The 23138-nt window shown below is 41.3% G+C and overlaps 3 protein-coding genes across 9 annotated transcripts in view; 1 reads left to right on the top strand and 2 right to left on the bottom strand.

Moving 5' to 3' along the window:
* Positions 1-12147, top strand: part of LOC108087448 (venom dipeptidyl peptidase 4) — a 76407-nt gene extending 64260 nt beyond the window's left edge. For both annotated transcript variants that reach the window (XM_043207712.1, XM_017184804.2), the window contains exons 3-10: positions 6781-7038; positions 7332-8108; positions 8386-8839; positions 10244-10464; positions 10528-10697; positions 10778-10938; positions 10994-11199; positions 11261-12147. In XM_043207712.1, coding sequence (XP_043063647.1) covers positions 6781-7038; positions 7332-8108; positions 8386-8839; positions 10244-10464; positions 10528-10697; positions 10778-10938; positions 10994-11199; positions 11261-11377 — 2364 coding nt within the window. In that variant the 3' untranslated portion in view covers positions 11378-12147. The remainder of the gene's footprint in view (positions 1-6780; positions 7039-7331; positions 8109-8385; positions 8840-10243; positions 10465-10527; positions 10698-10777; positions 10939-10993; positions 11200-11260) is intronic.
* Positions 12148-12226: 79 nt separating this feature from the next.
* On the bottom strand, positions 12227-13976 carry LOC108087452 (probable nuclear hormone receptor HR38). Its single transcript, XM_017184814.2, has one exon. The coding sequence runs from the start codon at positions 13974-13976 to the stop codon at positions 12990-12992; it is 987 nt and encodes a 328-aa protein (XP_017040303.1). The 3' UTR covers positions 12227-12989.
* LOC108087449 (transcription factor GAGA) lies at positions 13895-22352 on the bottom strand. Of its 6 annotated transcripts, none has more exons than XM_017184808.2 (7): positions 21971-22343; positions 21273-21702; positions 18418-18883; positions 17986-18318; positions 17569-17832; positions 15609-16105; positions 13895-14054 (listed from the first exon to the last, which is right to left on the bottom strand). In XM_017184808.2, exons 2-7 carry the CDS (start codon positions 21462-21464, stop codon positions 13992-13994), a joined length of 1815 nt encoding a protein of 604 aa, XP_017040297.2. In that variant the 5' UTR covers positions 21465-21702; positions 21971-22343; the 3' UTR covers positions 13895-13991. The 6 variants fall into 6 exon arrangements, with proteins under 6 accessions (XP_017040297.2, XP_017040299.2, XP_017040295.2 ...); XM_017184810.2 differs by having other exon boundaries at positions 13896-14054; positions 17695-17832; positions 21971-22336; XM_017184806.2 differs by lacking the exon at positions 13895-14054 and having other exon boundaries at positions 14613-16105; positions 22194-22352.
* Positions 22353-23138: the final 786 nt, after the last annotated feature.

The following is a 23138-nucleotide window of genomic DNA, read 5'->3' as shown; positions in this document are numbered from 1 at the left end:
ACGGCGGTTGGAGGTTGGTTGTTCGATGTTGTACTATATGCTGAAGAATACAGAGAATACAGACTGGAGGCTGGACGATTTCCGATGGAGATGGAGAAAGGAGCCGTGACACAGTTAAAGGGCGAGAGTGCAAAAATTTTGCTGGTGCCCTGCCAAGTGGGCTAACGATTTTGTGTCCGCTTTGTCTGTGTCTATGGAAGACTACACAGAGAAAAATTTAGCTATGAAAAAATTAGAAACAAGGATAAATTAGTTGTTACAATAAAAGCTACTAGAAATGAAAGTAGATAAACTGATTTTTTATAGTCACATTTTTTTTACCCTGATATAAACATTTGTTAGACTTGAGACATGAAAGAAATTAAAGAAAATTTTAATATTGAACACTATTATTTTTTTAATCATAAAACTCCTTAAAAAAATATTTAAAGGCATTCAAGGCATTCTTGCCTTGTTTCTTTCTTATTCAAAAAACATTCAGAAGTATACAAATTTCTTTTATGCCATATTTTCTCCCAGTGCACGTGTGTTTGGGAGCGAGTCGGTCGACATTTGGTCGTTATTTGATCATCATTAGCGATACGATTCGGGCGTTGTCTGTATGCGAGTAAAGTGGGGTCGCCTGCATGTGGGCGCCTCTTCATTGTCCCCCCAACCACTTCACCCCTTGCAACTGGCACTATGATACTTGGTGCCCCCCTCCCGTATCGCAGGGTTCAGAGGTCGCGCCTCGATTTGCTTGGCTGCACCGAAAAGTTGCAACAAAAGTTTCGTTCGCCCGTTGGTGCGCTCTTTGTGTTTTGCTTGACTTGGTTGGCTCTTTGATTAAACCCAAAATCCGGCGGGAGTTGGCCAGGAACCTCATTGGCGGAGGAGGGGGTGGGGGAATGGGGTTTACGTAGTGCCAGAGTGTAATTAAATAATTGCGGTGAGCACCGCACTCGCCAAACCAAATCGAGCTAATGTATTTGGCGCAAAATCTCACTCGGTCCATTTTTCCTTTAAGCCTTCTTTTTCCTCTTATTTTGCTTTATTTGGATTTTTGATTCGGTTTTTTTTTTTTTGGCCCGCACTGCCATAGTTTTTGGCTCGCTTGATGTTTGATTTCGTTATTTACTTTAGCCGACTTTGGCGCAAATTTCATTTCATAACTTAGTTTTCGTGGCTTTCCCGTTGGGGGATTTAAGAATTCTTGTTGATCTAATTTGTTGAGTTGGAAATGTTGAGTGGAAGTAAGTAGTTAGCAAAACTTTGTGTGCACTACTTGAATTCAGTTATCTAAAATTCTCAATTGCTAAGGTGTTTATTTTAATGCGAGCAAGTTCTGCAGATAAACTTTTATGTTTGCTGTTTAAACGATACAGCTTATATAAACTAAATTTTAAAGTTATATAAAGTAAGTTTTTTTTGTTATGCATGTTTTGAATAAGGCTTACAATAAGTTTGCTTTGCTTTCTTATTTTTAAGTACGAGACAGTAAATATAAGTCTCAACAAAACATATTTATTAAGCACCTAAAAAGTACTTTTATTTATATTATTTAAGAATCGGAACTTAAATTCCTTTAAAAACATTTTGTGTATTCCAACAAGTTCAGAGGTTGGAAATAAATCTGCAAAGTTGTTTTGTATCCCTTGTGTTGTCTTGTAGTTAATGCTTACCCCTTTGTTGCTGCTCCAATTTGTTTTTGCCGTTGGATGTCCTTTTGCTTTGAGCCTGAGACACACACATGCACACCCACACACCACCACCAACATATGGAGTATCCGCACTGAGAAAGCGATTTACCAGGATGCTGTCCACAAACCAATTTTATATGTGTTCCTTTTCTCCCCGCCGAAAAAAAAAAACAAAAAACAACAACAAGTATCGCCTGCCAGCCACTGCCAATGCAGCTGCACATCATCAATATTATCGCTACCACAAGCAACACCAGCAGCAGCAACAGCAACAACAGCAACAGCAGCAGCAACTACAGCAGCAACAACAGAGCTGCCTGCGACAGCAGCAAAGACAATTGCAGTGGGAACAGCAACAGCAACATCAGCAGCAACAGCAGCAGCAACATCAGCAGCTGCAACACCAACTGACAAACAGCTCGAGCGAATTTGATGAGTACCACTGGCCGAGCAAGCAGACGGGCGGCGAGAGTCTGGGTGGTGGCAAAATCTATATAACACCCGCAGACATACCGCCGCCACCTCAGCCGCCCCAGCACGGCGGCAGCAACAGTCACAGCCACCACAATGGCAACAAAAGCAGGCAGCAGCAGCATCAACAGCAACAACAACAGCTACAGCAGCAACATCCGCACTCGCTGCACTCCCACATCCACCCACATCCGCATCCGCACCACCAGCATGGGCATCGCACACCGCCGCACCGCTGCAAATGCGAACACCCATCGATTGAGCTGATGGGCTACGAGGATTCCGTCATTGCAACCGCCACCGCCAGCAATACCGCCGCCAATGTGGGCGGTGGCGGAGGCGTGGCCGTCGGTCTGGGTGGCATGGGCGTGGGTGTGGGCGTGGGCCGGCACCAGCATCCACCGTACTACTACAAGGCGGCGGTGGGGCGAAGGACGAGCGCCAAGCTGCACGAGTCCATGCTGGGCGGTGGGAGCAGTCTGGAGGACGACGACATGACCAGTGCCGGCAGCTTCGGGGAGGGCATGTCGCGGTTCAAGGTAAGACGGTGCACCACCAGTGGTGACCAGGTTGACAGGGGCTAAAACGGTTGCCCCCCATTGTTCTTAATTGGAATTAAGCTGAATAAAAATATGGTCAATATTGTCTGCTGGAAAGCAGATGAACTAAAGGTCGGTAGGTAATACAGGAAAATAAGAAACTGTTTTTTTTAACTTAAATCTTAAGGATCATAAGAGTCGTGAATAAATTTATATTATATAAAAGTAGGTAGTATTAATAATAATAAAGCAAATTATGGTATGGAGTGGTAAGCTAAGCCATAAAAATTCAGAGTTTAAAAAGCACTCGTATACCAAATAAAAATTTTATTTTTTTATATTAAGTGTTAACTTTTTATAACATAAAAATACGTTTTAAACATAGAAGTTGTTAAATTAAGTAAAGTCAAGAACTAGTTACCAGTTGGAGATTGTTTTTTTTGCAAAAATTTGGAATAATTTTATGCGTTTTCATAACAGTTAAAAGCACATAAATCATACAACATTAATATAAGTCCAAACTGACATCACTAAAAGGACACAAACAGCCTGCCAATTGGTTTCCATTTGGCCATATGTTCGTTTGCCTTGGGTGCACAGTAATTAAATTGATTTGTCCGTGGGTGCGAAAATGAGCCGCTGATTGACCACAATGGCCATTCTGCTAAACACAAGATGAATGGACACATGAACAGCTAATATATCAATCGAAAATGTGGGAGCTCTGTGGCTCTGTGGCTTAGTGGGAGTCTGTCTCTTTATCTCTCTGTGGTTTTCGATCAACAGGTGGCCGATGAAAAGCAGGAGCTGATTGAGGGCATCAACCACAATGTGCAAAGGCACGAGACGAAAGCATGGAATTTAATTAAAATAATGCACTTTTAAGTTACGTCAAATAAACAAAAAGATTTGATTTTGATAGTAGAAAGGTTATTTAAATAAATAGAATTAAGAAGTGGATATTGATAAATATTTCTAGTGTTTTATTATTTACAAAAGTATTATCATAATTAAAATACATTTAAATATACCATTTTTGTTCTTATTTATGGAATTTCTGTATTTCGTATTTTCCACACCTTAATCAACTCACACTCGACTGTCACTAAACTCTTACTAATTATGTATGTTTATCCCCAAAGCACACGTAACTTATGTAGCTCATTTGTAAAACACGTTAAAGTGTGTGCCAAATAAGCAGAGTAAAAAATAGGAGAACCCCCAAGGAGAGAACACACCCAGGAAAAACCTGTTTAATTAATTAATTTCGGGCCCGTTTAATGAAAAACCAAACGGCAAAGGAAAAAATTCAACCCGCAGACCGGAAAAGAGGTCATCAATTTTTTGTTGTCCTGTCTAGGGGTCTGGGTAGTAGTCCTTAAATAGTTGACAAGCCCCTCACGTCCAAGCGATTATGTCCTAACAGCAACAAGGCAAATAAGGGGATAAGCAAAAAGCGAAGCTGAACAAGTATACGACATGTGGTGCAACACGGATGAAATATCCTATACAGCTTGTCTGGTAAAAACTCCAACTAATTGCCGGAAGTCCAGCAAACGATTCCTCCGCTTCACAGAGAATATAGTGCTCTTAAAAACCTTTTCAGTTTCATATTTATTAAATGAATAGAGGTCTGGAAAGAAGGGGAAAGGGGAGTACTACAGGTAGCAGACTAATTGCGCTATATTGTGCTGCGAATTCAATATGAAATCCCAAAACAATCAAACAAAAAAAGAGTCTGAATGGACATTGATATGTGTGATTGGAGTTGGCGGAGTGTTGGCCCAGTCAATAAAATTGCTGAAATTGAGGGAAACTGTGAGAAAAGGATTAGATGTTTTATATATGTGACTAATATATTATTTTTATGTAAGCGTAATTTAATTATGTATTTAAATTGTTAAAGTTTTACTTTAAGAAACACTAACTCAAAAACTTACAAACCCAACAAAAATAAATACTTTATAAACATTTTTCCTCCTACAATAATTCTTTCTTCACAAAGACATGATTTTATTATTTTAAAAAATATAGTTTATATTTTATTAAATATTTTTTCCACAGTTTCGAAAACAGTGGTTATGCCTTGACAAATAATAAAACTAATTAAAGAGCTGGGAGAGCGAAAACCTTTTTAATTTGAGTACAACTCGGTTTCCTTTCTTCGCACAAACGCAAATCCCCATCGCAATGAAATCCAAGAGGAACCATAAATTGTGTGTACATATGCCATGGCGATACATACGTATATAAAATGCTGCAAAGTTGTAACTAACATGTCTTCGACGTTGCCAGTTGTGCCTCCGTAGGGCTATATATTATCCAAGAGATTTGGGGAGTGGCTACGTGGTCAGTGGGGAATCCTTACACGTGTCGTTGGATTTTCGAAAAAAAAAATAACGAAGGAAAGTGCGACTTTGTCTCTTTTCTTCGACTTTGCTTTTTTTGCCCTTGGATGTTTGTAAAGCTTCGATAAAGTGCAGGTATTAAATGTATGCACTCTGTTTCTAGACGTGCTAATGCCAAAAGTCGATGCAGTCCAGCTGGGTTTATAGTAACTGGTTTTTCTAGAATTCTTGAACGACGCCTATAATGTTATTTTTATATTGTTGTGGTTGGCTTTAACTTGCAGGTCAACAAAATTCAAAACTTGTATATACTACAACCCCTTTCAACTTTTTTAAAATAGTCAGTGTTGTTTGAGAGAATTAGGAGAATTATCTTTGTTCCTTTATATGTTAATAAGTATTTATAATTTTGTTGTTTAATTTCTTTTAATATTATACAGCATTAGAAATTATTAAACTATAATATTTTAGGGAAGGTTGCCGAATTAGGTTTTTATTGTTCATTTAAAATTGCCACCCTTTTTGCTTTATTAAAGTATTTCAAGTATTTATGGAACCCGATAACCTTGAGCAGAAACACATAAATCCTATTAAATGATCACAAAAAACTGTCACGCTCTGCCAAAAAGCCATTGGCATGAATCGACAAAAAAAAGAAGTAAACAAACAGCAGAAGCATTTCGTTTAATGATAGATTTCAACAGCGCAATTATCACATCGAAGCAGAGTTAAATAAAAAAGCAGAAAACAACAAGCAAATCTCCGTATTTCTTTGTCGTTTTGGGGCGTGGACAACTGCAATTATTTAGTCGCGTAATGTAAAATTATGTAAAAGAAACCAACAAACTTGGCAAAAGCCCCAGACAGGCCCATAAAAAAAAAATCCACTCAATACGAAAAAAGCTATTTCTGATTTTATTTCCTTACGTCATGCGGCAATTGCCGGAGCCTCTGGCTCCCCACTTTCCCCCTTTTCACAAAACATTTTACCTGTATATAAACACTATACTGACCAGATCATAAACCAGTTATCGGCGACCCAGTCTAGAGCTGGTTAACAAAAAACTACTTTCATTTTCGCTCTCCACCTTTTTGGACTCATTTGGATGCCGTCCCTCTCCCTATGAAACCTTATCCCCAATCTTGCCTTCCATATCTTATGCATTTTGTTTTGCTTTCGGCGATTTGAGTGAAATGCGTTGAGTGAATGGCGAATGGGAAAGAAAGAGTCATTGCGCATGCGCAACGTTGCTTTCCATATAATACATATAGGTATAAACGTGGCTGGGTTCGCTGATTAGGCAGCAAGATTGTACACAAATTGGCCAGAGCGCGCATTTCGTTCGAGCCTTATAATTTGATTTGGTCAAGTTGCACTTTTTGGTCAGCCCAGAAGGTGGCTGATTGCTGAAATGTGAACGGAAAATGGGAAAACGTAGGCCAATCGAAACGAAAGCCATTTTCACTGCATGGAAAAAAGGCTAACGAACTCGCTGATTGCAATTTCGAAAGTACACTCCCATAATAATGTTACACTTTAATTAATTTATTTCCAAGTTTGTTGTGGTAAACTTCGTTATTCATTAGCTGATGGTTACCAATGCAAATTTGTGGGAAAACACGATACCAAGACTTAGTTGTGTGTACAAAATTACTATGCTGAGAAAAAAGCATAACATTTAAAAGGAAATTACCATTTTTATTGTATTACTAATGCAAAGTATTTTTGTTTCTCATAATTAGAACCTGATGCACACCAAGGAAAAGAAGCGACGGGTCAGGATAATCCTGAGCATTGCGACAGCGGTCATAGCGGTAGCTCTGTTGGCCACAGCTCTGGTGTTCATACTCAAAACTGATGAAAAGGATAATTCTGACGACTCAGACTCCAATTCCAATAATGCCATAGATCTCGAGGATGTGCTGAGTGGCCAACTGTATGCCAAGCGGTTCAATGGCAGTTGGAGCAATGAAAACAGTTTGATTTACAAGGAGGGTGCGGTAAGTTAAAGTTTTATATTATATTACCCAAATTTTAAAAAAATGTTCGAATAATTACTAACAAAAATTATCTTAATGCACTTATTAGGGTGTTTTGAAAATGAATGATTAACCATCCGTTTTAAATAAACTTAAAATAAACTACAAATTTTGTTTCCTAAATTTTTGTATTGAGCTTTTTCTTAACATGAATACGTTGATTTTTAGAATCCTCGGATTAAACTGTAACTTTAACAAATTTTTCTAATTTTTTTTCTGCAACTAATCTATGATCTATAATCCCTTTTCTCCAGTCCATCGTGGAGTTCGATGCCAAGACAGGAGCTAAAACCGTCCTCCTGGAAAACGCCGCCCACTATGTGCTGTACGAAAAGTCGGCCGATGGACAGTATCTTCTGCTGGCGAAGAACTACAAGAAGAACTTCCGGTACAGCTTCCTCGCTGAGTACGATCTCTACAACCTGAACACGAAGAACTCCACTCCGCTGACCATCCAGAATGTGCAGCAGTATCTGAGCATGGTTCAATGGTCGCCGGTGGGAAATGCCCTGGTGATCAACTACGATAGGAACCTCTACTACAAGGAGAGTGCTTCGGAACCGGAGATCGCGATCACCAGCGATGACCAGGCGGGAATACTCAATGGCATTCCCGATTGGGTTTACGAGGAGGAGGTCTTCAGCTCCAACGTGGCCACGTGGTTCAATCCCTCGGGCACCCAGCTGGCGTACATCAAATTCGATGACTCCTCCACGCACCTGATCAACTTCCCCTACTACGGAGATGCCGGAGATCTGCGGTATCAATATCCATTGCACCAGGTGATCGCCTATCCCAAGGCAGGATCCTCCAATCCACGAGTGGAACTGGTGATGGTTGATCTGAAGAGAGCCGTGGCTGGTGGAGATTTCGAGACCGTGATGCCGGTGCCACCTGCTCTCAACACGGAAACGGACTACATTGTCACCGTGGTCAGTTGGGTAGACGACGCCAATGTCCTGTCCATCTGGATGAACCGCATCCAGAATGCCGCATATGTCGTTACCTTCGACGGTCTTAACAGGAAGGTGGTAAGTCACTTTTAACCATTACAAAATTGGATTTTATAAGATAAACAAAACCGAATTACTAGCTTAACATCAGAACAAATTAAAAATCCATTTATTTAAATTAACGTTCTTAATTAGTTTCATTCACAATCACCCATGAGTAGTGATTGATTTCTTTTGAATAATTACATTTATTAAATTATTTTTTATTTGTGCATAAATAGAATACTTTTATAAATATAAAAATTACATATTTTAAATCAAAGAATATAATTAAATATTCCCAAAACTTACACAGATCTACAGCGCTGAATCGAAGACTGGTTGGGTGGACCTCTATACCGCTCCCTTCCGCAACCGGAACGGATCTCGATTGGCCTTCGTCCTGCCGAACAACAACTACAAGCACGTCCAGCTGCTCAGCTCCACGGTGGCCAGTGCCGAGCCGCAGACACTGGAGCCCCTCACCGAGGGCAAGTACGTGGTGGACAGCATCCTGCACTGGGACGGCACCAATGACATCATCTTCTACACGGCCAACTCGGAGGATCATCCGGAGCAGCTGCACCTGTACGCCATCCGGGCGCTGGCCAAGCAGAGTCCCAAGTGCCTCACCTGCAACCTGATCAAGTCCGGCGATGTGCAGCAGACCTACTTCTCGGCCACCTTCAACGACAATAACCACATTGTGATCACCTCGCTGGGCCCCGGCATTCCAACCACCCACATCTACGAGTGGAAGTACGAAAACTGTAAGTTTTGCCTTTACTTTATTAAAAATTGAACAAAGAAATAGCAAGAAAAAATCATGTATATTTTGTAAATTAAAACTTCAAATTAAATTATATTGTTTAAAGCAGGGGAAATATAATTAATATTTTGCTGAAACAGATTCTTTATAACTTACTAAACGACCGTGCTAATAAAAGAAAATTTAATTATTATAAAAAAGGGTTAAGAAAAAATTCCAAAAAATGTAAGAAAAAAATTTAATTGAATTTAATACTTCCGACTGGCCAATTCCTTCTACTGAAATCATACCTGCTTGATCGAAGTTTTATGGTCGAGGTGAGAGGGGAAAGGTCAAGCATTAGATTTGCTCGTGCTGGAGTTCCGCAGGGAAGCGTTCTGGGTCCCGTTCTCTACACCCTGTTCACATCAGACCTGCCAAGTTCTGTTGAACCGGGCACACTTTTGGCCACATATGCTGACGATACTGCCTTTCTTGTGAACTCTTCCTGCCGAATCGAGGCATCAAGGATCACCCAGGAATTTCTGGACTCGTATGGCAAGTGGGCTAACAGGTGGAATATTGCCATAAATGGCAGGAAGTCGCAACATTGCAACTTTACTTTGAGAGAAAAGGTCCTACCCAGAGTCGAACTCCACGACGTCACCATCCCACAGTCACCCCAGGCGCAGTATCTGGGACTGATCCTAGATAAGCGGCTCACCTGGAAAGAACACACCAAGAAAATAACAGCTACATGTCGGAGTAAACTCAGGAAGTTGAACTGGTTGCTTAAGCCAACGAGCAAGCTCAGCCTTGGCAACAAAGTGTTGCTGTATAAATCGATCGTGATGCCCTCGATTACATATTGCATTCAGATATGGGGCATGGCTTCTGACAGTAACGTCATGAAAGTGCAGAGAACCCAAAACCGAGCGCTACGCATGATGGCAAACGCGCCTTGGTACGTTCGAAACGACGCCCTAGCAAATGATCTCCACATTCCCTCCATTAGAGAGCAGATCAACCGACACTCGAGTCGTTACAGCGATCGCCTCATAGCGCACCCAAACCACCTAGCAGCGTCTCTACGTAATCAAGCTATCCGAAGAAGACTGAAACGGAGACACCCCGGCGACCTCTGGACAAGAGGACGCATGGTTTCCCGAGTCCTGAAACAGTAATTGTTACTGTACATCTCCTGTTATTGTTTTCATGTTATCTGTTCTTTGTTATGCTCTACGTATTATAGCCATTAGGTTGGCTGATCGACGTAAATAAAACTTATTTGTTATTTAAAAAAAAAAAAAAAAAAATTGAATTTAAAACCTTTTATAAAAATGTTGTCTAATTCCAATAAAAATGTTTTTAGATAATTGGGCATATCTCTAAATATAGTTTAAATCTTTATTTTTTTTATTTTTAGCTCAAGTGGTCATCTCGAATGTCCTCGACTGGGAAACCAATGAAAGCCTGCGAGCCAAACTGAAGGGCGTGGCCCTACCCACCCACAAAATCCTGACGGTGAACATTGACGGTGGCTTCCAGGCGAAGGTTCTGCTCCAGCTGCCCCCCAATTTGGACACCAGCGGTGACACCAAGTATCCCATGCTTGTGGATGTCTACGGTGGACCAGATTCCTATTCAGTGAGCTTTATTAAGTCTTAAACAAATTAGTTATCAAGGATAATAATAATTGTTCTTCCAAAGGTAACCAACAAATGGATGCTTGACTGGGGCACCTATTTGTCCTCAAATCAGTCTGTGATCTATGCCAAGATCGATGGTCGTGGCTCTGGACTTCGTGGCGAGAGTCTTCTCCACGCCATCTATCTAAAGTTGGGAACCGTGGAGATCAGCGATCAGATCAATGTTACAGCGTAAGTTTTTAATAATAAGTTTTATTATTGATTGTTGAAATTAACTTATTAACCGATTTATATGATTTATTTTTATATAGCTCCCTCTCAAAAATGTTCAACTACATCGATGCTGATCACGTTGGCATTTGGGGCTGGTCATATGGAGGCTATGCAGCTGCCATGGCTCTGGCCAACGATCAAAGCCAAGTGTTCAAATGCGCAGCCTCGATAGCTCCAGTCACAGATTGGGCTTACTATGGTGGGTTATTCTTTCCTTCAATCTCATTACTTAACTAATAGATCTTCTATTAAAGATTCCATTTACACCGAGCGCTATATGGGTCTTCCAAACACAAATGAGGTGGGCTATGCCAATTCCAGACTGAGCACAATGGCCGTAAAGCTGCGTGGCAAGAAGTATCTGTTGGTCCATGGAACGCTGGATGATAATGTGCACTACCAGCAGGCCATGATCCTGGCCAAAAATCTAGAGCGACAGGATATTCTCTTCAAGCAGATTGTAAGTACCTACCTCGCCCTAAAATTATAATGCATTTAATGAATTAAAATACCTTTTTTAGAGCTACGCTGATGAGGATCATGGATTGTCCAATGTGCGTCCTCATTTGTATCATTCATTGGATCGCTTCTTTGGGGAATGCTTTGCCAGCAGTCGCCTCATGAAAAGTGCCAAATAGAAAGGCTTAAACATAAACATTGTTTGAAACACAGACATTATAGTTAATAATGCCAGATAATATCAAATAATTAGCTGTGTTCTGAGACAAATTTTTTCAGCTGCAACTAGAAAATTTACAAAGAAAAACAAAAACAAAAATTGGTACTTAAAATTTAATAGATTGCAAATTAAACAAAAAACTTTAAACAAACCAGTTAATCAGACAATTCAAATTCAAATATAAAGTTAAAAATGCTTAAACAAAATGATTAAACAAGAAAATTAAACCAACATAATGCAGGTCCAAAAGTGTTATATGATAACTTGGAACAATAATCTTTTCAAAATGCATTTTAAGACATTTTATACTTAAATGGAAAGAGTAAAATCAACAACAACTTATTTAAAGTAGCTGCAATTGAAGAAAAAACATTGTCTAGCTAGTGCCTGATTATATTGCTAATGTAAAACCTGTATTGTAGATATTGCAATTCAATTAAAAAATTGTGTATCCAAATACTTTGCAAGCGCTCCAATTTAAGCTTACCAATCCTTGATCGGAAATTTTAATTGGTAACAAACTTCCTGTAAATTAAATATGAAAACAAAAAACTAAAGTAGTCTGTAATTTTTGTAGATTTTTAGTTTGCTACTTGTAAAAAAGTGAAAGAAATTGTAAATAATAAAACAAGAATAGTTGTTAAATGGCTTTTTGTAAATTAGAAGACGACTTTGTGTATAGGCAACCGTTAAAAAGGCAACCAACAATAAACAATTAAATTAATAAAACCTTTTGGTTTTCATTATAGAACCAGGAAAATATTTATAAAAATATTTCCAATTTCCAGAAATAAATACAGCACTTGAATTTTACTTTCAGTACACAAACCGGCTCGCTTTATTGCCTTGGCCCCAAATACTGGGTTACATGAATATGTTTTTTTTGCTACGGAACAGACTTTTGATGGTCTATTCCTTTCGTAATCCTAAGGGCCCTTCCGCTTCAACAGTTTTCGAACAATCAGACTGGATTTTATTCATACATACGTATTATGTGCGAAATTTGATTTTCTAATTTGAAGTCGATATTTTTTACAATTGATTACGTTTCCGTACGATTTTTCTTTTGATTCTTAACTGACAATAACTAATAGATCGTCAAGGGTTATTTAATATGTGCAGTTATTTCTCAACTAGCGTTTATGAAGAAGCGGTATTTGTATAGTACAAAAATAATCTTTGTTAATAACTAGTTTTTGAATTTTTACTTCAATTTGTAAATTTTAAGAGTAATACTTTCAATGGAAAATATTTTTCTACTTGTCAGAGAACTATATACAAGCTGAAAGAAGGTTTTCTATAAAAACACTCGTTTCTAAAGTTATTAATCCTTGTTGTATATATGTACACGATCTGAATTGGTGTTTCTCAAAATGTGTAGCTAAAGTGGGGGTTACGATATGGAAAATTTAAGAAGGAAAAACTTATAGATAAAGCTGAATTTTTTTAAAAAATCACCAAATTAAAGCTTGTCAAATTCGATTACCGCTTTGCACACATTTTGGGCGTCCCAACTTTGTATATAGAATGGCTAAAACTTATTTCGCTACGGCTTAAACTAATGATCTCCTTTACTGGAGATACACCTCTTGGACAACATCATGATGTTGCTGCTGCTGTTGCTGCTGGGGATCATGAAGGTCGTCCTGCAATTGCAGCTGTTGCTCCTCGATCGTCCCGCCATCGTCGTATTCGATCAGCTGATCGTCCTCCGTCTGCTGGTGGTGATCTATGATTATGTGCTCTTGATCCAACTGATGGTGATCCACCAGTTGGTCGTGTTGGTGATACTCGTGTTGCTGCTGCTGCTGTTGGCTGTGGTGATGATGCGGATGGTGGGTGAAGACCAGTGGTGGCGGCGACGTCGAAGTGCCCATGTGCTCATGGAGCGCCGATGTGCCGCCGCTCGAGGTCGACGCTGTGGTGGCTGTGTTCGTGCTCTGGTGATAGGTGGTTGCTTGCTGATTCCTAACAATATGACCGGCGGCTGTGACACTCGTTACGCTGGCGCGCTGATTTGTGCGCGTCAGGGTGACGGTCACCTCGGAGCCGAGTCCGGCAAACGAAACAGCTGGCGTGGATGGTGGCGAAGTGGTGGTGGTTGTTGCTCCTGATCCTACTCCTCCTACAGATGTTGCTGTTCCTGCTGATGCTGCTGCTGCTGCTGCTGCCGTGGCTCTGGCCTGGAGAATCTTGCGGGTGGTGGGCAGTTGGGCGGACGTGCTCTGCTGCGTGGATGCGGTGGCCGTTGACCCCGATCCCGATCCCGATTGTGGCACGTAGTTGATGAGCAGGACACGCTCGCCACTGGTCGTCTGCGCCGCATGACCGCGCAGAATGCGACGCTGCAGCGTGGATGTGGCTCCCGTTCCAGTTGCCGTCGATGATGTTGACATTGCTGGCGTGTTGCTCCTGCTGTTGCTCCTGCTCAATGTTGCTGCTGCTGCTGCCGTGCCACCGTTGTTGTTGCTGCTGCTGTTGCTCGAGTTGCTGCTGTTAGGTTGCTGCTGCTGCTGCTGCCCGTTCCCGCCTCCTCCTCCTCCAGGGCCGCTGGACATATCGTTGGCTCATCATTACGTATTATTACCGCCTTTCAAAATGAAAACCTTCTTTACCAAAATGTTCTTGTTGTTGCCCTATTATTTTTTATATGATTTTGATTCGTTGTGGAATGAAGTTATGTTTTTAGTTTTAACACACAAATGAGTTCGGTTGGTTAGATGGTGTTTTAATTTTTAGTTAACGTGGCAGCGAGAAAGAGAGAAGAAGACAAGATAAAAACGATTCGTTAATGATCTGGTTATGTGCCACAAAACTGTGTAAAATGCAGTGGTTCAATGGATATCAGTGAGAGTGGTTTGGTGGTTTAGTGGTGTAATTGCTTTCAAAATGAAATTCTGTTAAAATCCAGTCACTGAATTCTTGAAGATTCCGTTTTTGTTTGTCAACTGTACAGGAAGGAAAGCTAATGGGATACAATAATAAGAAATCATGCACATACTAAAATAATATATACAAATAAATTTAAATTTTAAAAATAATATAATACTAAAGCTACAAAATTAAAAACTTTTGCTGGGTTAGTAAATACATTTCAACATACGAATACAAAATCATAAAACCTTCACCAAATTAGCATACAACCGAGAAAAAAGAAAATTAAATAATTTTATTTAAAAAGTTTTTGGTTTATTTTACTTTTTTTTTTTGTTTAAATAAAATTAAATTTTATTTAAGTATTTAAAATGACTAACAATAATTTGACCACTTCAGGTAAACGGATTATCCCCGTGCGTTTAAATTTACATAATTAAATCATAATTTTATGGAGAAATAATCCATCTACGTGAAACAGAGCAATATGGTCTAAAGATTAAGAAAAATTTCCAACTATTAAAATTAAGAAATATACATATAAAATTGGTTCGATTAAAACTTAGAGCGCATAGTCCTTAAATCAAAATCGAAAGCAGGGAAACCGCAAGGATAAATTGATTGATTAGTGGTTGTTGGTGGGCAGACAAGTATTTGGGTTTTCAAAAACCGACTTGAGCGAGCTCTCATTTGATCAGATCAACACTTTTTGAGCTACTTAAGTATATCTCCATAGCTCAGGGATTTTTTAAGCTATTAAGATGTATTAATATTAAATTGATTGCTTTAATAAGAAGGTGCAATCGCTCAAGGCCAAAATCTGGCCATGAACAAGGGGACCTTCACTGATATGAAGGATTTCAATTTAATCCTTCAGCATTGGGACATTGGTTTAACTACACAATTAGTTGCGTATAAGATAAAAGATATCCACACAATTTCCAATAACCATAGCGCACTTAATAGTAACTTTAGCAACAAAACTAAATTATAGGGGGGGGAAATCAACATTTAAAATCATAAAAATTGTACAACAAAATTGTAAACAACTAAGGTGCCTAGCTGGCTTTTTAAAAAAATTAATTTAGAATTTATCTACGCATTCCGCAAAGAGAATATTTAAAGCGTTTAGCAAAAACCCAAATTAATTAATTATATTGAATAGTGGATCTAGGTTTTCGGTCCGATCAGAGCGTCTGTTGTGGTTGTGTTTGCTGTTGCTGCTGTTGTTGTTGCTGCTGCTGTTGCTGTTGTTGCTGCTGCTGCTGTTGCTGTTGCTGCTGTTGTTGTTGTTGCTGGAAGTCAGTCATATTCACCTGATTTAGATTGCCTATGATCTGATGGCCCTGCAGCGTCTGCACCTGGGCAATCGAAAGCGGTGTTCCACCTTCGCTGCCATCGGCGGTTTGAGCCACTAGTTGTTGTTGGCCGGCTGCCTGTTGCTGAGCGGCAGCGGCGGCTTGAGCACTCGTCGTTGCCGTTGTTATGTTGCCCGAGGAATCAATGATTTGGTGATGCTGCAGCTGCTGTTGCTGCTGGACCTGCTGTTGCACTTGCTGCACCTGCTGCTGTTGCACTTGACCGCCCGCCGTTCCGCTCACTGTCATCGCCTGCTGCTGTTGCTGTTGCTGCTGCTGTTGTTGCTGCTGCTGCTGCTGCTGGGCATCGGGATCCTTCTTCACCTGCACACCCTGCAACGTGTGCAGGGACTGCACCGTCTGCACCTGGGGCACACCGCCGCTGGAGCTCATTGCTCCACTGCCTCCCGATCCCGAACCGCTCGATCCGCTACTCGACTTTTTGCCACTGGTTGCTGCAATCAAGGAAGGAAGGAGGCTGGTGAGAAAACTGCCGCTGCGGTGGGCCAAATTACAAAGGGGGATAGTAAGGATAATACAGAGCGAGAGGACGACACTACAGCAACATCGCTGGCCCAACAGAGAAACAACGCGACCTTCTAGGACTACAGCCAGATAAGAAATGTGAAAAGGTATGGTTTGTGTAGATGAAAATATGTTAAGAAAAACAAACAACGACAATAACAAAAGACAAAACAATTGGTAACAGCAAAATACTTTTTTTTAGGAAACCAAAAATGTTAATAAATCAAGATTAAAAGAAATAAAATATAAGTTTAACAAAAATAAAGAAAAGAAAGATTAGAAAAACAAGTTACTAAAAGCTACTTAATAATTCGAAGACATTCCAAACTTTTAAATGCGATTATCAGCTGGTTTCCACAGCCGCAAGATTTGTTCCAATTAATTTAAGTTTCAAACAACTCTTTCGCAGGGGAATCGAGAACTGAATTCAAATCAGTTCGAAGTTAGTAGTTTAGGAAATCGACCAACAGTATTTTCTTGCAACTAAGAGAAACGATAATAACAGCCAATTGCAATAAATTAAAGTCCGTGCCACAGGCAGAGATTAATTTTTTTTTTTTTTTTTTTTTGTTATATAAAAAAATATATAATATTTTATTAATTAAACAATTTGTAATATAATATTTAAAATAGAGAAACTTAAACCGATTGCGATCCTCGATTGTAATTGTACATTTAATTTTTACAACAATTATTTGCGACACTAATTAGATTATTTAAGTAATTAGTCGAGTATTCATTAAGTGGAGAATTGGGGAATTCTCGCATGTTTTCTTTTCTCTGTAGTACAATATGCAAGAAAATACTGCATAAGAAATTTATGTTATATATGTTGAAAGCGCAATTTAATAAAGTTAAGCAAATTAAAAACTTACGCAGCAATTAATTATGGAAAAATTATAAATGATACAGGAAATGAACACAAATCATTCGATCAGATCACGGGGAATTTGTTTGTTTGATTGTTGTTGTTATTTACAAATCGTTTTCGTGTGTGTGTGGTTGTTATGCGAGTGTGTGTGTTTGGAAATGTGAATGATGGTGTTTGTCGGTTGTTGGTGCATTGGAATGATTGAAGGCTCGGCAGGTGGCAGCTACTGCGACTGCGGCTGTTGCTGCTGCGGCATGAAGACCTGGTCGCCCACAATGTGTATGACGTTCTGCATGCCCTGTTGCTGCTGTTGCCCAGCACCGCCCCCGCCGCCGCCCTCGTGTTTGATGTATGCCTGGCCACCACCCGCTAACGTTGCCGCGGTCAACTGGTGTTGCTGGTGTTGCTGCTGCTGCAGTTGTTGTTGCTGCTGCTGCTGCTGGGGCAGCACACTTTGGGCCAGGATGGCCGGTGCCCCCGCGGCCTGCGGTGCATTCGATATCACTCTCGTTGGCGTCGTACCGGATGATTGTCCTCCTGCTGATTCGTTGACTCCGACTGGTCCTTCACTGCCCACCGTGGTGTCGCCCTCTGCCGTGGTGTTCATCTCCAAGCTGGAGTCTAGGGTTGTATCGTTACCGGACTTACTTTTCTTCTCCTTCTTCACGCCTGGCTTGGCGAAATGGCGCAGCTCGAGATGGCGCCGCAGGTTCCGCGATTGACGAATGACAGCATAGCAAATGGGGCACGTAGCAGGTTGTTCCGATTGCGACCGCGAGCGAGGCTCTAAAAAGGGGAAAAGTTTGAAGATTAGTACTAGGAACTTTTAAATATTCACTGGGTCGTATAAAGTGTATATATAGTATTTTAGATTACAAGAAATATAACTATAAAAATCACTTTATGCCGACAAATGAACTAATCGCTACTACAACTCACTATCTGATCCGGGTGGATGCTTTGCACGTTTTGCCTTTGGCGTGGAAGCCACGCCGCTCGTATTGCCGGATGATCCAGTTGCTCCTTGTGCCGTCGTTATCTCGCCAGTTGCCGCATTGGCCGACGTTACCGGTATCATGTTGTTGGGGTCCATAGTCACAATCGTTTCCACCTTTTGTCCTTCGCTCTTGATGATCGGTGTGGATGTCAGCAGCTGGCCTTCGGCTCCATTTTCGCCAAGCACCTGCTGCACGGATCCCGAACCGTGCGACGAGGTCGGTGTGCCCATGATCGTGTCCATTCCTTCAACTTTGCTTATTTTCGGTGCCGTAGCTGCAATTTCAATTTCAATTTGTATTATAATAATGTATTCAAAAGTATATAACGACTAGTTTGAAATGTAATAGGAGAATTCGATTTCTTTTAACTTACGTGACATTTTCTTGACGCGCGGTTTGCGCTTGCGTGCCGGGAGGAATGCCTGAATCACTGCCTGGTCGTGTTTAGCCGCGTCCGTGGTCACAATGGTCTGCTGTTGTCCTGCTGCGTTGGTCTGGGTCGTTGCCTGGAGGATCTGGCCCTGGTGATGGATGTCCTCCACCACCTGAGCGTGCACCGTTTGCTGTGGGGCCGTGGCGATCGTTGCAATAAGTTGGTCCTGGTCATGGTGCTGGGGTATCATGTGCTGGAGCTGGATCGAGTGCGTGATATAGTCGTCCTTGGTCACCGTCTGCGGGGCCAGTCCCTGGATGTTGAGACACTGGGCGGCCTGCAGCAGCGAGGGCAGCTGGGCGTGGTCAACGCTCACCTCCCCGCGGTACACGAACTCCAGCAACGCCTCCAGGTCGTTGGCATTCACGCCGGCCAACATCACCACTGGATGCTTGCATGGTGTATTCTAAAATGAATAATAAATTATTCTATCAATTATGGGAATAATCAAAATATTAAATATTATTACAGTTTTTATTGTCTGTTGTTTAATCGAAAATATCTAACTTTCACCAATTATGAAAATGACAATTACAAAACATTATACATAGTTAAATTAAATTTAAAGGAACTTTACTTTTATCAAACCTGTCTTTGAAAACACTGTTTTTAACGAACACTTAAAAAAATGTATTTAACCAATACAAATTGTCCCTTTGTATCGTAATAAGAATCTAATAAGAAAATAGATGACAACTTTGAAAGTTAAGAGATTTAGAACCGATTTCCTCTTTTGCCTCTTTTGTAGGCCCAAACATAATCCTAGAGAGTGGCGTTTGTTTTCAAACCTTCTCACATTTTTGGCAGAGCGTGATTTTGTATGCGGAGTGGAGCCAAAAAAAAAAAAGAAAACAAACGGCGAGAGGCTCGACTGTCCGCCTAGCTAAACAAAAACAAATGGAGACGAAGACATCGGACGGAGATGGAAATAACGGAAACTTGCGGTGCTGCGCTCAGGCACACGTGTGTCCACTCCCGCTCCCACCGCACTCTCCACCGCACACACACAGTGACAGACAACCGGCTTTTACTTTTTGCGCGCTCTGCACATTCTGCAGTAGGATTTTGAGGAGATTTCGAGATGCTGAAAAAGAAAACAGAGCAGCGCTCAAAGAAAGAGCGCTTAGCAGTTCTACCGCTCCCTCATTCACTCCCTCTCCCGCTCTGGACATTTAATTAGCAAGCGTTACTCAAAAACCACCCCACTCACTCTCCCTCTCTCTATCTTCCCACCTTCTCCAATGTCAATCTCTTGAAATGTCAAATCTCCTCTTCCATTTCCACTCCCCATTGCGCTCTTTGAACTCTACAACCTCCCTGCCACCCTCTTGCGCTCATCGATTTTTCTGAGTTGCATTCTGGGCCGCCGGAGCGGGGGAGCAAGAGCAACAAAGAGCGACCGCCGTGTGTTTGGCGTGCGTGTGTGAGTGTAACGAGATCAGTACATCTTGTACATTTCGGACTCTTGCAGAGTTCACAGCCGCATTTATTTCCCATTCTTTTTGTTCTTCCTCTTTGACATTTCCCCAACGACGGCTCTGAGCGGCGTTTTTAAAAATTACGCTCTGTTTACTTTTTTCACTGCCGGAGAGGAGCAGAAGGGAGAGGGGCGGGAGTGGAGAAGAGCCGCTGCCGGCGTCGCATCAGGTGTTTTTATTTCGCTGGCCGTGCTCTGTTTTGGTCAGAAATTTTCATTCTCAATGATAGGCCACGCATTTACAGAACAGTTTGTTTTACGCACATTAAAGCATTTTTTGCACAATCAATAGAATGGCGGAAAAGTACAAAGTAAATTGCAAAAGTAAAGTAAAATGCAAATGAATAGCTTAAAAGTACAGTATTCGCAAATGGGCTAGCTAAGCAGCTCACGAAAGTAAGAAAAAAGTAGCAAGCTCCATTTGAAAGTGCGGCCTCCTGATATGAAATTTGAATGAGTACGGTACGAAGTTGATAAAACGAACACGTGCAGAGCAACTATTACAGTACGCAGGCTTTGTTTTATATGAAAAAAAATAATAATAAATATAATCCCAACAGCAGAAATACTTTTTGAAGTTGAGTAATAAAAGCCAAAATTTATCTTAGGTTGAAATTTATAGAGTTCACTTTATTGAATAAAAAAGCTCAAAATTTCCCCCATAGCCAATGCCAACTGTACAGTTCCTTAGAAAAAAAAAGAGGTCGCGCTCGTGTGCACCCAACAGCACCGCCAACAACAAAACCATCAAGAACCATAAGGCAAGACAAAAGCTCCAACAAGCCAAGCACAACAACTACAACAGTTGCCGTGCTGCTTTTTTGGCGCTCTCGTTTGCGCTCGCTCTAACACATGCGAGCTAAAAGTTGGCGCAGCAGCTTTTGCCTCTTCCCCTCGCGTTTCCGCTCCCCTTTAAAGCCCCACAATTTTTTTTCCAAACCAACTGGTTCTCTCGCTCTCTCCCTGTCCGTCTGCGCTTTACTTCTCACTCTCTCTCTTTCGCTCTCTGGTGAACTTTGCAACAAGACAAACTGATAAGAGGGGGAGGTTGTGGTGGGGGAGGAGAAAATGTGCAGGGGAAGGGGGCACTCATTCAACTCAATTGACAGTGGAAAACTTGTACAAAAATCTCTAGACAACTTTTGGAGCGGAGCGTAAATCTGGCAGATATATTTCTGTGTGTGTAGGTTTCTCTGCGCTCCACACATTAACCTATTTCTGCGATTGGATTTCTCTGTTTACAAACTGTACGCCACGTTTGAGGTTATGTGCGGTTAACTCTCTGTTTGTGGTGCTTTAAACGTTTTTTCCCACTTACCTTGAGCAAGTCCAGCAGAAAGGGGGAGGCGGCGCATAGGACTATCTTGTGGGCGGGAAAACTCCGCCCGCCGGCTGCCAGCGTGCAATCGACGAGGTCGCCATGGCAGCGCAACAATTGGATGGCCGATACGAGGCTGGTGCCGTAATCGCCCCAGGTGAGCGAATACAGCGAATTCATTGGCAGCGACATCAGAGCAGTCGCGTCCAAATCCAACAATTGTTGTTCCTCCCCAGCGTTGCTAGCGTATTCGCTGCTATTTGTCTCCAACACGACGATTTAATGTTACACGGTTCCACGGAAAATTCTCTCCAAATCGGGATTTTTCGCAAAAAATCCCCTTTCCACTCCTCCGCTCTACGCCACTGCTTTCCTACTCCCTCTGCTGTTGCTGCTTCTTCTTGCTGCTTGGCGCGCTGCTTTCACGAATCTGAAATGTAAGAAAAGAGTGCCAACGTTAATATGGTGTACTCTCGCTCTCTCTCTCTCTCTCCTGCTCTCTACGACTCTTTGGGGGCCAGAGCGCGCGAGAGCGAGACAACGCATGTGTTGTGTAGGCTGCTCACAGGAATTTCGTTGTTGTTGGAGGGGACTTTTTCACCAACTACTAAAATTTTGTTTCAAAATTCGTTGCTGCCCACAAAATCACATAAAAATAGCGCGCCACATTTAAAAACGCCAACCGCACACACACTTACACAAACTCGGGCAGGACGGACACAGTCTGTGTCTGTGTCACATTTATTTAATGCACAGTACAGTCAAACATGAGACACGCATTTGGTTTTTTTAGTTCACTCAGTTTTTTGTGTGTTTTATAACCGATTGTCTCTTGATTTTGTTATTGTTTTCCCGCTCACGGAGCGCACTTTTGTTTTTTTTTTGTTGGCTGGTTTTCGGTTTGTGAAATTATCTTCTCACCGGAGCGCAAAAGAAAATTTCAGTGGGTGATTCGCCTGCTCTTTCTCTTGGCCGTACGAGGTACGCTTGCTTTTTTCTCCTGCTTGTCCGCTCGCCAACGTTGGATAACTCGAAATGAAACTGAGACGCGGGCGCTGCTGAGCAAACCGCTTCGATCGATTTCGCTGCTCCGCTGCTGCCAGCGCGGCGCGTTTTCAGTTCTCTACACGGGGGAGAAAACAATTTCTGGCTTTCTGGTCATGCGCTCAACACACGCGCACACTTTGGTGGTTGCTGCGCGCTGGTGTGCGTGTATGCGTGTATCTGTGTGAGAGAACTGGCCTGGCAACGCTCTTTGAGGTACAGTTGTCGAGCGGCATTGCCAGATGGGTGAGGGAAGAGTATTTTTAGGCAGGGAGAGGAGAGAAAGACGGAAAAACAGAAAAAAGACGGCCAGATAGTAAACAAAACTATAAAAGGTGGTAAATATTGAATAGTGGAAATATTCTGGGCCGACACGACAAACTCAAAACACATGTGGCCAGCCAGGCGGACAGAATATGTTGGGGCCAACACTACAGATTAGAAAGGGTCAAGGGGCGCATAGGTTAAAAAACTATCGGATCCGAAACAAAATGTTTTACATAAATGGTATTTACTTCTTCAGTTGTAAACAAATACATTCTATAACTATCTAGACGACATTTAAACGAAACTATCAATACCAGATTCAGAATCCGAAATTTTTAAATATTGCAAGATAATTCTCACATCCTTATAAATTGTTTATATATATGTATTTTAGCTGTAGGCTACCCAGTGTGTGCCACTAAATCGTGGAAAATTTTTGACTAGTAAACTAGTGGAATGATAAGAAAGGTGCTTGATTAGAGATGCAAAAATATAATAAACTTAAAGCGTAAAAAACTAAAGAAATGTGGTTTGACTTTGAAACAACTTTTAAAA

Source organism: Drosophila ficusphila, unplaced genomic scaffold (assembly GCF_018152265.1).
Source record: "Drosophila ficusphila isolate 14025-0441.05 unplaced genomic scaffold, ASM1815226v1 contig_286, whole genome shotgun sequence".
Lineage (NCBI taxonomy): Eukaryota > Metazoa > Arthropoda > Insecta > Diptera > Drosophilidae > Drosophila > Drosophila ficusphila.
Note: the sequence above shows the minus strand (reverse complement) of the source record. Positions and strands in the feature narration are given on the sequence as shown.

Excerpts from the sequence above, each read along its gene's own strand:
- LOC108087449 (XM_017184806.2), bottom strand. The coding sequence starts at position 21,464 with ATGTCGCTGCCAATGAATTCGCTGTATTCGCTCACCTGGGGCGATTAC. Across the intron at positions 18,884-21,272 it reads TTCTGCTGGACTTGCTCAAG|AATACACCATGCAAGCATCC; the intron begins GTAAGTGGGAAA and ends TATTCATTTTAG. Across the intron at positions 16,106-17,568 it reads AGCAGGAGGACAATCATCCG|CAACCAGTGGCAAAAAGTCG; the intron begins GTACGACGCCAA and ends CCTTGATTGCAG.
- LOC108087452 (XM_017184814.2), bottom strand. The coding sequence starts at position 13,976 with ATGTCCAGCGGCCCTGGAGGAGGAGGAGGCGGGAACGGGCAGCAGCAG.